This window comes from Camelina sativa, chromosome 5 (genome assembly GCF_000633955.1).
Source record: "Camelina sativa cultivar DH55 chromosome 5, Cs, whole genome shotgun sequence".
In the NCBI taxonomy this organism is placed as follows: Eukaryota; Viridiplantae; Streptophyta; class Magnoliopsida; order Brassicales; family Brassicaceae; genus Camelina; species Camelina sativa.
The window spans coordinates 28,638,814-28,656,040 of NC_025689.1; the positions used below are offsets into that span (position 1 = coordinate 28,638,814).

The window sequence follows — 17,227 nt, forward strand, 5'->3', positions numbered from 1 at the left end:
GCCTCTTTCTACTCTTTTGGCCACTCCTCTGTCGACAATGTTGTTTCAGCTTTCCTCGCGGGTCAGACTCCTCCTCGGGATGATGATGATGATGAAAAGTTAGGGTTTTGGTGGGAAGATGAGAGTCTCGGCAATTCACAGAATCCGGAGGAATTGGGTTGTGCGATTGATTCGATGAGGAAGATGTTACACGATCTGAAGGAGTTGAAAAATAAGCAAAGAGATCGTGTGGACGTAACTCATCAGCAGCAAACCCTAGATCATCAACCCTGTTCTTCAAGTCTGTGCGTTGAAGTAGATGATGTATCTGTGAACGTCCAAGGGTTTCAAGACAAGAACAGTGTAGATGATGATGTATCTGTGAATGTGCAAGGGTTTCAAAACAATACTGATGAAGAACAAACCCTACCCAACAACGACGGTTTACTTGGGAGCTTCGATGGATGCAATCAAGAGTTTGATCTTGATCAATTATATGATTTTGTGACGAAATCTGAAGATCTTTGGAAGGATATGGAGATGTATGATGTTTGTGTGGACGTGGAGAAGGAGAAGGGTGGTTCACACGTAACTCATCAGCAGCAAACCCTAGATCATCAACCCTGTTCTTCAAGTCTGTTCGTTGACATAGATGATGATGTATCTGTGAATGTACAAGGGTTTCAAAACAACAACACTGAAGAACAACAAACCATAGCGGTTTCTGGGAGCTTCGATGAAGAGCTTGATGTCGATGATATATGGAAGAATTTGGATTTGGATGATTTAAGTGTGAGTCTCCAAGTATTTCAAAACAATGTTGATGAAGAACAAACTCTAGCGAACGATGACGGTTTACATGGGAGCTTCGATGGGTGCAATCAAGAGTTTGATGTTGATCAATTATATGATTTTGTGACGAACTCTCAAGGTCTATGGAAGGATACGGGGATGTATAATGACTGTCTCTATTGATTTGGGATATTGATCGAACTAAAACCGATCGCTTAGCCTTAGCATTAGTTTATTTTGTTTGTATGTTTGGAATGTCTTTTAACAACATCGCTTGTCTTGTCTGTCTGTATGACATTGATTTCGTATCTATCTAAATGTATAAAGTTTCATTCATTAGAACATACAAACAAATTGCAAAATTGCTCCATAACAAATTGCAAAATCCTTTTATGTCGTTACTCTCTTATATCATTCAATTCATTGTAGATAAATTGTTTTTCTTGTGTGGTTATGTCTGAAATTTCACAAGCGTAAAGCTCACATACAGTAGATTAATGAAGTGCTAGCTTTCAATATCACAGTCAATACTTGTTGGCTTTTGCAGTTGCCTGGAGCAAAAGTATATTGATCATCTGATGAGTTTTGTACGCCTCTTCTACTACTGATGTGTCTGGTCTTTTCCTCTTAGCATAACTAGAATAGCTGCTGTGTGAGAAGTTGAAACTCAATTTTGACCTGTTTGTTTTGTCTGTGTCTGTCTGTTTTAAAGTTACTTTTCTCAGTGTTGTACTCTCTCTTTGTTTCCATTTGTTCTTCAGGGAGCTTGGTACAAACAAACTCAAATAATAGCTAAATGACTCGTTTACGGATCAAATCAGTCAGGTCGCTGACGATCTCTGTCAGTTAGTTTCTTATATGCTTTTGTCTCTCGGTTGGTAGAGGAATTTGTGTTGGTTTGATATAGGATTTAACCTTTGAGGGTCTTAAAGCTATTTTGATATGGGGTGGTCTACAGTTTTGTCTCTGTCTGACAGAGTCTGTCAATAGAGGAATTTTTGTTGGTTGATATATGATTATACTTTTAAGGTTAGAAATGGTGTGAACTATGAGTGTTTGTGTTTCTGTGTTTGCACTCGCTTTCAAATTGAAGGTCTAAGCTGTATTGATGATGGGTTGGTAGATGTTTTATGTTGCTCTTTGCTTTACTTTTTTAGTTACCTGGAGCAAAGTATGTATTGTACTCATCTGATGAGTCTATACGCTTCTTGTACTTAACATATGTGCTTGAATCTGCAGTGCTTTCCTCGTACAGCTTCATTAATGTCTCCTGTAAACACAGCTAGAATTAGCTGCTGTGTGAGAAGTTGAAACTCAATTTTGACCTGTTTGTTTTGTATGTGTCTGTCTGTTTTCAAACTATTTTTCTCAGTATTGTACTCTCTTTGTTTCCATTTGTTCTTCAGGGAGCTTGGTACAATAACAAACAAACTCAAATAATAGCTCAAAGACTCGTTTAGGAATGGGAGAGGAATGCTCATTGGCTTTTAGTAAAGTTGTTTTGATTGTCCATCTTTGATATGAATATAAATTTCTGAAAGACCCACACATCACATTTTTCACACCACCACCAAGAACTGAGAGACACTTGACCAAGTTTTGAGATCGAACAAAGAAAAGAAAAACAGAGGTCCTAAGATGAAAAGCAGAGGTCCTAAGATGAAAAGCAGAGGTCCTAAGGTCATTTACATACGTAACCAAACCAAACTCTCTCCAAAGGGCAACAACCAAATCACACAATCCTAATCTGAATCAGAGGAAGATTCATTTCCATCAGTAGTGGCAGTAGTCTCTCCTTTCTTTCCATCAGTAGTAGCTGTATCTTCTCCTTTCTTCTTCTTCTGCTCTGCACCTTCTTTCTCATAAGCCTTGACAATATCATCAACAGGGACCAATGGAAGATAACCAACCAAAGAGTAACCCATCTGAGTCATATCCGTCACCAACTCATTGTACCGAGTAGAAACGTGTGCAGCCACAGGTAAAGCTTTCTCACCCACTGCATGAATTGGTTTGTACTGGTTAAGTTTAGCCCAGACTTTAACAGAGCTGGTCACAACGAAACACTTGTACTCAGTCGCAGCAAAGTTAAACGCAGCTTTGAGACCACCAGTACGAGCCTCTTTCACAAAGCTCTGAGCTTTCTCTGTTGCCTTGTAGATCAATACATGTGCTTGAGTCACCACTTGCTTAGCCATCGGAGGAGCATGCTTATCAAACTTGTATGATGCTTCACCCACCTATAAAAAAGGTTGAAACTTTAGCCACAAAACTTATCAAGTAAAACACGATCTGGTTTCCATCAGATCAAACAAACGAATTGGGTTTACACATCAGATCCAAGAAAATGAATTGGTTGGGTTTACCTTGTGATCTAGAAAGACGAGGAGAGAATCTGGAACATCTTTGAGTTTGTGGTAAACAGGGGTGACGACGGTGGTGACAGCTCCTTCAACCTTTTCCACAGCGGGTTTGAGAGAACCGGAGTTTTGTTTAGCGTAGTCGTAGAGATTTGAAACGGAAGCCAGAATCTGGATCGCTGCAACCCTAACGAACCCAAGATGCTTTAGGCTTAGATTCTTGCTATTCTTCTTCTCTGTCTCCATCTATAGACCAAAGAAGAAGAAGATGAGGAGATCACTCTTGATTTATTATACTTAAAAAGAAAGAACAAAGCGGATGATGATCTCTTTCTTACCTTTAGTTTTGAGTTTTTCGATTTGCTTTTCTTGAGAAATCTTGAAGACGGTCACTGTTCTCTCTCTATGACGTTGTGAAACAGTAAAGTATCTTCACATCACGTTGAGGAGTGAGGAAGGAGACTGGGTTATTATTAGAAACTACGAGAGGAATTGGACTTGTCCACGTATCTAACGGTTGAGAATAATACATCTGGTAAGGTGGGGGCCCATGAAAGGAATCGTTTTCTTGGAAGGTGTTATCGTGTGTGGATGTTTCTGGAGTTTTTTAGCTGTGGGTAAAGATTCTAGGAGATTCGTACGTGTTTGCTTTCCATTGTGGGGTGATCGTATAAAATCTTTTCAAGGTTTTGGATTTTATCGTAAGGGAAGTTTAAATTAAGAAATGTAGGTCGATTTCTTACTTACTTCCATAAGAAATAAAAAAATGTAGATCACTGGATAATTAATTACTAAAGGGTTTACTTTGTTTATATGACACCAACAAAGTTGTTGGAGTTTGTTTTTTTACCTTTGCAACCTTTAAGATACTAAAGTACTTAAGAAAACAAGCGTGATAATATTCTCAAACGCATAGTGGTAAATAAAGCAAGAAAAGCGAGTGTATCAGGAGGAGGTTATGGAGTAGATAGATAATATCATATAAACCACTGAGGAGGTGGTTGGTTGACGTGTCTGATAGAGAGAGGTGGTATCTTCAATTAGCCTGAGATTTCTGGCGCTTGGAGGATTGTAGAATTGGCTCTCTCACCTTGACAATCACAGATCACAAGAACCGAAAAAAATAGGCTTATGTCAGTTTCAGAATTATAACTTAAGTTGAAAACATAGAGAGAGTAATGTGGTGTAGTGTAATATACCATGCTGGTCTTCCTGCAACGCTTGTCTTGTGAGGCTTGGCTACAGTTAGCAGGCTCGGCTTCTTTAGCATCCCCTCCGTTTACTGCAAAGCTCTCCCTCGATACCGCAGGCTGAGTGAGAGCCACGATTACCAAATTAGCAAAGAGTCTCAAACAAATAGGATATGTCTATCACTCGGTGGTGATTTCATTCTACCTGTGCCTTGTTGCTAATAGGAGTGTTCCCTGCTTTAGAGATAGTCTGTTCGCTTAGAACTGAGCCATTCGGCTGCATCCCAGATCTTCCTTTCGTACGTGTGAAGTCTGATCCTATGGAGTGGATACCTCCACACGTAGATACATCTGTTTGTTTCAAATATGTAAGATAGATAAACCAGCTTAAAAGTTGTGTGCAAAGTGCGAACAGGAGTGTACCTGCGGTTCCTTTGGCCAATATGCCGTTGGTCTTGTCAATAGGTTCGTTATCATCCACGTCCTGTGAAAGCATTCACGTTATAAAGCTGCTCCATGGATTTTTCAATTCTAGTTCTCAAGTATTATTACCATATCATCTGTGGCAAGAACCTTTCTGACTTCATATAGCTTCTTCTCAGTCAGACTAGAATGAATCACACGTTTCCCTATTTATAAACATTGCATCAATGAGGAAACAATAACACAACAACCAACAAAACTTAACAGAGAAGGGTCTGAATGGAGGTAGCAAACCTAGCCTGCGGTTGCTAGAAGCTTCCACGTAGCCCTCTTGGGTCATCCTGTCCATTAATTTACGAACTGCATTCTGATTGGCTTCACCATCCAGCATGTTGTGAAGCTTCGTAATAGTCACATATTTCATCGGAAGAGAATGATATAGAGCCTGACATAAAAACCATGAGTCAATCATGGACCTCAGGACCATCTTTATTTCTATCCTTTGTGCAGGTGTATCAAACACAGAGTATGAAATTAGAGTCTCTTACTTTCATGTACAAGTAGTCTTCAGGAGCTACAGGTTTCCCCTTCTTTGGAGCAATTTCATCATCAGCTTCATCTTTCACAAAGGTGAATTCACTCTCTGGTGTCTGCTGATATTTTGGGTAAGTAATAAATTATTATCAAAAAGCAAAGAGAAAATCATAACCAAATGAAATCAGGTCAGTAGGATTTAGGATAAAACTATCACCTTCTTAGTGTACGTGTCTTTCCCAGTTTTCGAAAGAACACCTTCTTGCACGAGCTGATCCATGATTTCTGAAAGTCAGAATGTGACCAGTTAGTGTAGGAAGACAAACTCTGAAGTTAACAGCAGATAGCTATCAGCAAACTGTATTATTCATCATCATAAGATTATGCTTCAAGTGTGTTTTTGACTAGTGGTTTACCTTCACATAGAACCTGAAATCATAGAAAGAAAGTGGCTTAGATTTAAGAAACGGCAGAAACTAAATATGTAAAAGCTCAGTTACACTTTTTAAGGTGAGAATCAATAGGAACAACTCATTACTATGGAGATATCTGGGAAGTTTGCTAGAATATCTGTGAGCTCCAGAGTATTAAGATGACGGGAGTTGATCCAGTCCTTCACCCTTGCCAACTGCTGTTCATTTTCAGCCGGATCCTGTGTGTTATCATCTTGAAGCATTTCACAGATAGGTGAAAATTAGAAGAAGCTCGTCTAATTCCATGTAATATAGTTTTTGGTGCCTAAATAGTTATAGAATAATTCACCTTCATCGACCTCTCCATCATCATCATCTTGTTTCTCTGTTCGATTATCAAGTTTATGCAGGTTAGTGAATAATTAATAGACTGGCATAAACAAACTAGGATTTGTTAGTCGTCATCATTACCTACTGGCACCACAATGAATTGATTCTCTTGTGTTTGACTGATCTGGAAACAACAATGAACATAACAGTTTAGGCACAGCAACGTGTAAAGCACCGAGGAAGTAAAAAGAAGATGAGCAAATAAAAGACTTCTTCAACCTCGCTATCTGAATCAGAAGGCTGTTCATCATGTACAGAATCATGTCCAATACTCTTGCCCTCATCTTGCATATCATCATTTTCATCCTCACAAGGATCGAGCACGCTCTTCACCTGCACAGATCATCCACAATGAATTGACATCAAAAGACAAGAAATATGTCAAGCGAGTAGCATCATTCTTCAATCACATTACCTTTAGCGTTAAGACAAGATGTTTGCTGTTAACATTCCCAATTTCCATTCTTAGAGGATTCTTTGTCCATACATACTGAGCTTCTTCTTCTGTACAGCCTCTGAAGAAAGGTGGCTCGTAATCTGGTGGCTGTTAAAAGGTTCAAATTACAGATGTCAGTCTTTCTTGTGGGCATTTAACTTTGGCAGAGTAGAGGAAAGTGAGATAAGGTGAATGGTATAGAAATTAATCCAAAAGATAGCAAGAACTTGTATGCAAACCCAATAACTTCAAAGCTACTCTGCCTATGTTATAAGTGTGTAGAACCAATCAGTAAATAGGAAATTGACAAGCACAAAATCAGAATGCTGACTGACAAGCACACATGTTAACCTAGAAGTCAGAACTATTACACAAAAGAAGCTCTACTCAAGCTGCATTGAGATCATAACAATGTCACCAGAGAATTTAGTAAGGTGGTAACCATACCGTCACATCATCGTAGTACAGAAGCTTCATCACTATGGTGCGCTGTAACAGAAGCAAAAAAGTGGTAATTCTCAGTAATCAGCAAATTTGGAAACTGACGTAAATGGAATAATCCTGAAGAGTAGTTACAAATATTCATAACCTCATCTGGCATTTTGTCAAGAGTCCTCATCAGCTGGACTAGTGTACGAACCATTTTGCAAGCTGAACTCCTGATTTCAGTACAGCCATGAAAAATAGTAAAGCATGTTACAGAAGATAAAACCAGATAGACCTCAAAGTAGGAAAGAAGTATCTCAAACAGTGCACCTCATTTGATTTGGGGTAATGTCAGCAGTGGAGTTAAATGTTCCTCCATTTTTCTTACTTCCAGTACGATTGATATTCATCATGACATTTTGGCTGTCAGAATCCGAATAGCTGAAAGAAACTGCAGTTACACAAACTCTTCATCAACCATTTATGGATGCTACATTCATTTATATAGAGCATTGAACCGTAAAAACGATTTAGCAAAAAAGCACATCAATCAAAGTATACACCAATTAATCAGAGAGGCATGAGGTATCAAATTAACTTTCATCAGAAGCTAAGCAATCAACTCGCCAAAACTTACAAGCGTATTCCTCAATCATCGGACCATCAACTGTTTCACATATGCAGAACATGAGCGTCTTCAAATATTTCCTCTGAAGCGCATCGTAGACTCCTAGATTCCATGATAAGAAACAAAAATCACCAAAGATGAACCAATTGAAACGAAGCGTTGAATGCTAAAATCGTTTAAGTATAATAAACCTTTCTCCATCCAGTCAATTAACCGGCGTGATTCAGCATCCATAGGCATTAGCTTCTTAATCTTCATATCTACAAAATCATCCGCCAAAAGAAAATTAGTTTCTATATTTACAGAAATCGAAATTTAAACTGGATTTCTTAAGATCCCAAAGCCAGAGAGTTCTAGAAACTTCCAGATTAGCGTCTCACCTAAAGCAGGAACCGATTTATCGTTGAAATACTTCTCAGGAAAGAGTCCTCTGATGTAACTTATGTTGAAGATAGCAATACGAAGCAGATTCCGAGTCTATTTCAACAAAACGAGAACCAAAACAAAGACGTCAGTGTACAAAACGTAGAAACAGTTCACAATTCCTCAGATTAAGCAAAAAAAAACAGTCACAGAGAGCAGATTAAGAGCTCGATATGTTAGATTCAGATCAAAATCTGCGAAAATCATCAGGAAGGAACTAGAAATTTGCACTTATCGTTTAAGAAACAAAAACTCAAAAGCTCGATGATCGGCGTAGGCGTAGCTTACCAGAAGAAGCGAGTCCTGCTCAGTAATCTCTGCTTCCTTCAGCTTCTGAATCACAACCTGAGGTAGAAACAAACGCAACACTGAACTCAGATTTAAGAAAACTAAAGCGAGACGAAGAGAAGAACGCTCGCGGAGAGGAGAAATTGATGATCGGAGAACTTCAGCTCACCATCTTCGCAGAGGTCTGGAAACGAAGAACGTGGTTCGTAGTCGCAGTAGTAATCTCAGAGAGAAGAAGAGAAATTTTCAAAAATTAAATTTCGAAAAATGGAGAGAAATTGTAGTGTGAGAGTCTCTTTGGGTTGGGAGCTTATTTGAAGTTTATAGAAATGGAGAAAAACATTTAGGGGCAACAGTAGTAATTCGGTGGTGAAAGCAGGGGCATTATCGACTAATTCCTTAACGTTGCGAAGATATTTTTGGGCAACGTTGGTATTTGGTGAATATAGTAGGGGTAATATCGTCTAACGACTTATTATAGACTGTAGTCACGTACAAGCGCTACCAAAAAGTTCGTTGCTCTTAGTGGACCCTACCTCTATTTTTAATTTCTATTATAATTAATTTTGGATTTAAAAATAGTACAGAAAATGAAAAATGTTACAGCCCGGCCCAGTCCATGAATTGTTATTGGGTTTAGTCCAGTTACTAGAATCCAAAGAAGTTGAAGTTGAACCATTGAGAGAGATTTGCAGTGTTTAAGTTTTCTTTAAGTTCAAACTTCAAACAATGTTTTGTTAGATGATAAAACAATATGAGCTTAAAAAAATGTATGTGTTATATACTTAAATTTATATTAAAATGAAGATTTTGTTTATTTTCATTTGAACTTAATAAAGAGAAAGTTACCATAGCTTATTTTTACATGATATAGTTCCCCAAATCCATTACTACCTTTTTGATAAATCAACCACATAATAATGTAGTTAGAAAGCTTCAAAACTCGTTACAATAGAGAATAATAATTAAGAGAATGGTTGGTTAGTTGAAGTTCATAGGTAAAATAGGGGCAATACTTGGAAATTGGAATTACTAACTTGGACTCTGTGTTGGTCAGGATCCTAGCGACTATGAGCATAGAAATGTTGTCAAAAAGAATTTTCTAACAAAAAATTTTGACAAAGAAAGTTTCCGCCGAAAAAATTTTACAAAACTTTTCTAAGGTTAATTTTAATAAGATTTTCATAAGGCTTTTATAAAGTTTTTACAAGGTTTTAAACGATTTAAAATTATTTATAAGACATTTATAAAGTTTATATAAGTGGAAACATTATAAAAACTTATGAAAAACTTTATAAAAATCTTATAAAAATATTATAAAAATATTATAAAAATCTTATAAAATTCTTATAAAAATCTTAGAAATTTTTTATAAAAACCTTATAAAAACTTTGCAAATGGCTTATAAAAATCCTATAAAAACTTTATAAAAATTTTATAAAAACTTTGTAAACACTTTTATAAGATATAAATTTCAGAATATTTGGCGGAAATTTTTTTTCAATTTTTGGCAGAAATTTTTTTATTTTGGCAGGAAATTTATAAAAGATATTAAATAATTTTTGTTTTTTTGGAAGGTTATAAACCGTCACAATGGTCATCTGGAGGGCTGCTCAATCATTCATTACGCCCACCTGTGTCAAGACAGTGTGCTCGAAACTTATTCTTGAGAAACAAACCAAAGCTATTGCACTTTCAAACCGTCATGGACACGGTACGGGAACCAATCCGCTTCAGTTGTCTCCAAACATATTCTCCCATCCAAGGCTCAAAACACTGTTCCTATATCGATACGATTTAAAAACTGCACACGCATTTACAACTGCTATAATCTCAAGATTCTCAAACTTGAGAACATCTATGCTGAGGTTGATGTGTTCAACAGAATTATTGCATCGTGCCCTTCTCTCAAGGTTTTGGTGCTACACCATGTCATGTGGCTCAACAAAAAGGCTTGCTTGAAGATTCACATCAACAACCTTAAGCTCTTGCATGTGTCTTGCATTGATGTTGATTGCATTGAGGTGTATGCGCTTCTTCTAGATATTTTCTCGATTTATTGTATTCATTTTCCTAGGGGATCTAACTTCTTCATCAAGGCCCCAAGACTTTTGCTCAATAATGGTGCTATAGACTTGGCGGAATTCAACATGCGCTACAACATTTCACGTCAAGCTCGGGTACAAGTACAAGCAATTGTATTATAAATCTATTTTGATTTAAAAATAGTGCAGAAGATGAAAAATGTTACAGCCCGGCGCAGTCCATGAATTGTTATTCCATGAATTGTTATTGGGTTTAGTCCAGTTACTAGAATCCAAAGAAGTTGAAGTTGAACCATTGCAGAGATTTGCAGTGTTTAATTTTTATTTAAGTTCAAACTTCAAACAAAGTTTTGTTAGATGATAAACCAATATGAGCTTAAAAAAATGTATGTGTTGTATACTTAAATTTATATTAAAATGAAGATTTTGTTTATTTTCATTTGAACTTAATAAAGAGAAAGTTACCATAGCTTATTTTTACATGATATAGTTCCCCAAATCCATTACTACCTTTTTGATAAATCAACCACATAATAATGTAATTAGAAAGCTTCAAAACTCGTTACAATAGAGAATAATAATTAAGAGAATGGTTGGTTAGTTGAAGTTCATAGGTAAAAATAGGGGCACTACTTGGAAATTGGAATTACTAACTTGGTAATTTGGTTTATATATGCTATTAAATCTGGTGAAATGGAAAGAAATCTTAAAATATAAAATAGAGAATAATAATTAAGGTAAGTACTGGAATACTTTATTTTATTTTATTTTTCTTTGGGTGTGAATATATAACTGAAATTTATTAGCTGTAAACCAAAAAAAATAAAAATTGTAATTAAATACTTTTTTTTTACAGAAATTAAATAATTGATTTATTTTTATTTTGAATAGAAACCATATTTTACCTTGTAAGTCATAATGAAAGCAATAATTGTAAATTTCTTTCCATCTTTATTAAATGATTTATTAATTGTCATAGTCAAAAGAGAGTAAATAATTTTTCTTGAATAATAAAAAGAAAGAACATTCCAATTAGGGTTATACTAGTAAAACAACCAAACACCATCCAAATACATTTGTTGTCTATATAATCTTCTTAACCTCTTCACGAATCAAACAACATCTATAACATCTTCACCTCTCTTTTCATATACACAAGTTAAAAAAAAATGAGTCTCTTCCCTCTCTCTATTATGAAAGGCTCTCAATTTCATCATCAACCCAAACCCATGAACGCATCACTATCGTCGGATGAAAGAGGCAAACGGATCCTCATCGATCCTGACCGGATCAGCAAACTCCCAGACAAGGTGTTGGTCAAGATCCTAGCGACTATGAGCACAGAAGATGTCATCAAGACAAGTGCGTTGTCTAAACGTTGGAAGAGTGTATGGAAGCAGGTGCCTTTCCTCCACTTCGATATGCTCGTTGACATAAACAAGACACCTCTGGCTCCGGAATCTATAACCCAGGTTTTTCTCTAATTTTTAGCGTCTTCTCTTTTAAGAGTTGTTAATCTGTTACCCGGAAATGTTTTTTTTTTTTAATCTATCTCGATTCGCTTTAAGCTTATATGAATGATGGTTGAATTGATGATTGCATTACAAATATACACTTGTTTATACAATAGCTCATATATGTGTGGTTATGTGCTTAATACGGTTTATCTTAAATTCCCACAACAATAACGGCATTTCGATTATTTTAATGAAGAGCATAGGTTAGGTTGTGAATGCATTATTTAATAGCTAATGAAAATCTAGGCCAAAAAATCTCTTGCCTTACTCTCATAGTGTACATGATATTATTATTATTATCTTTCAATTTAATTGTATTTAACAATTGATAAAACTAAAGCCATTTTATGTTTATTAATTAGTGAGACTTAAGCACAAGATATTAAATAATTGTTTTATTTTTTTGGAAGGTTATAAACCGTCACAATGGTAAGTTGGAGGGCTGCTCAATCATTCATTACGCCCAACTATGTCAAGACAGTTTGCTGGGAACTGACAGTGTGCTGGAAACTTGGATCGAATTACTTACTCTTAAGAAACAAACCAAAGCTATCGCACTTTCCAACCGTCATGGAAACGGTACGGAAACTAATCGGCTTCTGTTGTCTGTAAACCTATTCTCCCATCCAAGGCTCAAAACAGTGTTCCTATATCGATACAATTTAAAAACTGCAAATGCCTTCAACAACTGCTATAACCTCAAGATTCTCAAACTTGAGAAAATCTATGCTGAGGTTAATGTGTTCAACAGAATTATTGCATCGTGCCCTTCTCTCAAGGTTTTGGTGCTCCACCGTGTCGTGTGGCGCATTAAGAAGGCTTGCTTGAAGATTCACAGCAACAGCCTTAAGCTCTTGCATGTGTCTTGCACTGGTGTTGATTCCATTGAGGTGTATGCGCTTCTTCTAGATATTTTCTCGATTTATTGCACTGCTAGGGAATCTAACTTCGTCATCAAGTCCCCAAGACTTTTGCTCAATAATGGCCCTTTAGACTTGGCGGAATTTAACATGCGCTACAACATTTCACGTCAAGCTCAGGTACAAGTACAAGCAATTGTATTATATATCTATTTTAATTATATATGTTGTTTGACATGTTAAATTATTGTATATATCGAAGGAGAGAAAATGCATTGCGCATGAGTTCGTGATTAGTAGAGATGCTAACTATTTGAAGCGGCTTAGATCTTTGTCGGTGTTCGTGAATCTAATGAATTCGAAACAAGTTGAGCTGTTTCGTCAGATATTGGTAGCATGGAATGGAATTCTTGGGAACCTCAATATATTATTTGAGGTACGTTTATTTTTATCACTTTTCTTTAATTAGTGTCTATTAATTATATCCAACACACGTTAATGTATATGTTCTTGTATATATGTAGGAAGAAGGTGAATCTTCCATTGGTGGAACACAGAATAAAAAGTGGGAGGAGGGAAAAGTGTTTCCCAATGCTGATTTCCGTGTGGAAACTGTGTGTATGCTTAATTTCAGCGGTTCGAATAAGGCTCAGTTTGCATTAGCTTCACGGTTTATAACGCAAGGGACCGTAACGAAGAAGATGATGTTCATGACGTCTTCGTTTCCTAAAGAGGTGAAGTTAAATACAGAAGCGGCAGTCGCTAAACTAATGAAACTTCCAAAGGGTAACGAGAATCTCAATTTTGGATACTTCTGATGAAATTGGGTTCGAATCTAGAAGGATATTATAATATCTCTTGTCATGTGTGACAAAATCTGTTATGATTTTTAATATGTTTTTTCTTTATCCCTTTTTTTTATGGTTTAAAATCTTTTTTGGGCAATGACTTTAACTTATATCAAACTTGTTTTTTCATAGCTCCGATTAGATCGATATTTGAAATAAATAAAATGAAAAAAAGTTATCTCTTTAAATTTGGGTTTCCTTATGTGAACTTGTCTAAATGTAATTAAAGTGACAACAAGAATTTGATTGGTAAGAAAGAGAGAAGGGAGAAGGAATTAGGCAAGGGGGAGCCTGATGGAGAGTGAGTGGAGATACTCATAGGATTCTAGGTCGAGCATGCATTTGCATGAACATTATTGTACTGTTGACACTAGCAACAACAAATGGATATTCATATGCGGCTCTTTTGCCTCCATTCAACAGACGCTGAAACGAAGTCTACATATGTGTGAAGTTTTGGGCCTCAATCTATTCTCGAAATCTGAAAGTATGCTTCTTATTGATAGCATCTTGGCTAAGTACTAATCATCAAGCCCAACAACAACTACAAAGAAAAGGGAAAAATCGTAATATAAAGAGCAACAAGGGTTACGTTTTGACTATAAAAGGCCAGGGAAGCTTAGTAGTGCACAAGAAAAAGTGAGTCGTCGTATCCTTTAGTTACGCAGGGTGTTTCAACGGAAGTACAGAGACGAGAGAGTCGAACCAGAGACAAGAGAGAAAGAAGAAGTTCGTATCTTTACGACTTTACCTTTAGGTTTTGCTTTATCTTTGTTATTATCTCTTCGTAATTACATATGGCAGCATATGTTTAATCCAACTTATTATCATCTCTCTTAGTGTACTTCCAAGAAAAACATGAGTTATAACTCCCTCTCTACATTTCTCAAGCCCTTTCGATTTCATCCCCATCCAAACCCATGAATAAACGCATCACTATCGTGGGATGCAAGAGACAAGAAAATTGTCGTCGATATGGTGGAGGACCGGATCAGTAAACTCCGAGACAATCTGTTGATCATGATCCTAAAGGATATGGTCATAGAAGATATCGTCAAGACAAGTGTGTTGTCTAAACGATGGAAAAATGTATGAAAAGATGTACCCTACCTTTTCTTTGATATGCAAAAAGCTATTGTAACCAACATGGAACTTTCGGTCGCTCATTCTCATCTTGTTTCCAAAACAATAACAAATGTTGATTTCTCTCTATTTTTTTCAAAATTTTATCTATATTCACTACAAGAAAATTACTAGAAGACGTCGGTTTCTTAACATCGGTTCTCAAACCGACATGAAAACCAAATAAAGGAAGGAATTTAACGTCGTTTAATAAACTGACGTTAGTTTTAAGTTTAACTAATCAATAATAATATTAATAAAATTACGATAGAGTGTTTATCTTCTTCTTCCTTACAAAATCAAAATCGGAGATCTCTTTTCATAATCTGAAAATCGGAGAACGCTTAATTTTTTCTTAGCTTGCTCTTCGATTGCGATGAAATTGATCATCATCCCTATCACGAGGTTTAAGATCCAACATCGAAGGAACAAATCTCACTTGAATTCGAGGTTTTCGTTCTCTATCTCCGACGGCTTTTTTTTATAGCTTGTGATCGATGATTTGTATTCTTTTGGTACATTTTTTTTTGAATTTTGTTTTGTTTCTGAATAAGTAGTTCAATTCTAACAGTGCTTTTAGGTTTCGTTTCAGGATTTGATGGATTCGTGAAACATTTGGGGCTAGGGTTCTTCAGCGGCGAATCCCAAATTTTTGAATTCATAACATGAGTAAGTCTTTTGATTTGAAACAGAGCATTCAATTCAACATTTACTGATTTATATTTCCAATTTCAGTGTAGAAAGATGAATAATGCATAGTTGTTTTCGATTTGATTCCTATATGTTGTCGTGTTTTACTCAAACTGTTGACATAGCTATGAATAATGGATATTATGGCTTTTTGCAAGTACAAATTACTAAATACCACATATTTGAAGTACTTGGTATTGATTGTCAAAGTTCTTTGCAATTTTTTAATATGTGTTTCTAGGTGAGTGTGGAAAATCGTATATAACAACACAACTCTGTTAGAATGAGGAGAGTCAGAGACATAGAACAAGTTTGTTGATCTGTCTATTGCATTACGAGGGAGATCTAATGGAAGCTAGTCTCCAATAAAGCAAGAATTTGTAGGGTTAGTCGTCTGTTCCTTTTATATGTTGTATTATGAGTTTGAGGTTTAGTTTTAAAGTTTCGGATGTGTTCATTGTTTTGCAAGCCTTAGTAAAAGTTTTCCACTTACATTATGTGTTTCTTTAACACTCTATACTTTATTCCTTTTTTTTTTTTCCAGATTTCTCTATCAGTCCAAAGAAAAGTCTGAAACTTGAAAGTGTTGTTCCAAGTAAGGCTCATTTTCTTATCGAGTATCTCCAGTGCTTCTTCTGGAAATATGTAAACAACTCTCTCCATTCTCAAACTTTAAAAATGATTCTTCCGATGGTCTATTTTTCAGCCTCCTTGTGACAATCCTAATGGATACGAGCTTGCCTGAGAACGTTCGACCCCTATCCATAGTTCTATAAGGTAAAGTGTTTCATTCATTCATTCATTAATTTCTCCCATTTAGCTCCAGTACACTGGTAATTTGTTAGCACTGTTAAGTAATCTTTGTGTTTGTCTTTTTTGGGATTGCTATAGAACTTATACACTGCATTCTGTCGCCAGTTTTGCAAGTATTCTTGCATTTATGATTTCGTTGTCTAGAGCCTTTTCATCCATAGTGTTTGAACTTTCTTTTATTAAATCATGAGAGAAGAAAACTGAGAAAGAAAGAGGTTAATGATGTTGGATATACATGATGCAAGTAGAAAGCATTGTGTTGAATTTCTAATGTGGTCAGCTGATGTGGAGTTTCTAATCCGATTACAGTCGTATCATATCAATGTCCTCGGGTCCCAATGACAAGTGAAGTCACCAGAGAATGTGGAAAGCTGCAAAGAAATGGGGAGAGACAATAGAGCAAACATTGATAACATATGCTATTGATGCTATTAGAGAGTATAGGTTTACTACAGTAATAAACATCTCTTGTATTTGTTATAACTTATAAGATTGTATCCATGCTACTAGGAAATTTTATACAGAGATACATTCCATATAAAACGATATCATGTTCGAATATCTGACTTTTATATAGATCAATATTTTTAATGAATTTTTATTTATAGTTGTCATGTATTAAATAAATTGGAATATAATATAATCAAATAATCACTGCACATACGTCGGTTGCATGAGTGACACTAATTAAAGTCACAATAAAACTGACGTTAAATTTATGAAAACGACGCAAATATTCTAACGTTAAACTAAACGTCAGTTCTATAACCGAAATTATTAATTTTAGCGTCGGGTCGTGAGAAGTCGGTTTCCAAACCGACGCCAATATATTGGAGTCATTAGACAACCGACATTAACCATGATTATAAATGACGTAACTTACCGTGTTTTTTGTAGTGATTGTTGTTTGACCATATAGTACTAATGGTTGAATTGATGATTACATTTTGATTTGTAGAGAAAGTCATTTTGGAATCAAATACACTTGTATATATACTAATATACAATATGAAAATCTTAGGCAAACAACAATCTCAAATAATCCATGAT

General features: G+C 35.9%; 3 protein-coding genes across 4 annotated transcripts; 1 reads left to right on the forward strand and 2 right to left on the reverse strand.

Annotated features, from left to right (window-relative positions):
- On the reverse strand, positions 2,252–3,596 carry LOC104787742 (REF/SRPP-like protein At1g67360). The gene is made up of 3 exons (XM_010513361.2): positions 3,470–3,596; positions 3,138–3,377; positions 2,252–3,011 (listed from the first exon to the last, which is right to left on the reverse strand). The coding sequence occupies exons 2-3, from the start codon at positions 3,375–3,377 to the stop codon at positions 2,514–2,516; spliced, it is 738 nt and encodes a 245-aa protein (XP_010511663.1). The 5' UTR covers positions 3,470–3,596; the 3' UTR covers positions 2,252–2,513.
- LOC104787743 (HORMA domain-containing protein 1-like) lies at positions 3,912–8,573 on the reverse strand. Of its 2 annotated transcripts, none has more exons than XM_010513363.2 (22): positions 8,452–8,573; positions 8,283–8,339; positions 7,952–8,048; positions 7,763–7,831; positions 7,581–7,673; positions 7,274–7,394; positions 7,107–7,176; positions 6,965–7,006; positions 6,497–6,625; positions 6,301–6,414; positions 6,163–6,205; positions 6,041–6,076; positions 5,817–5,944; positions 5,695–5,707; positions 5,496–5,563; positions 5,293–5,394; positions 5,039–5,189; positions 4,874–4,950; positions 4,745–4,805; positions 4,527–4,672; positions 4,331–4,441; positions 3,912–4,221 (listed from the first exon to the last, which is right to left on the reverse strand). In XM_010513363.2, the coding sequence occupies exons 1-22, from the start codon at positions 8,452–8,454 to the stop codon at positions 4,168–4,170; spliced, it is 1,785 nt and encodes a 594-aa protein (XP_010511665.1). In that variant the 5' UTR covers positions 8,455–8,573; the 3' UTR covers positions 3,912–4,167. The 2 variants fall into 2 exon arrangements, with proteins under 2 accessions (XP_010511665.1, XP_010511664.1); XM_010513362.2 differs by having other exon boundaries at positions 5,293–5,397; positions 8,452–8,568.
- LOC104787744 (putative F-box protein At1g67390) lies at positions 11,497–13,540 on the forward strand. The gene is made up of 4 exons (XM_010513365.1): positions 11,497–11,799; positions 12,255–12,884; positions 12,967–13,140; positions 13,229–13,540. Exons 1-4 carry the CDS (start codon positions 11,497–11,499, stop codon positions 13,520–13,522), a joined length of 1,401 nt encoding a protein of 466 aa, XP_010511667.1. The 3' UTR covers positions 13,523–13,540.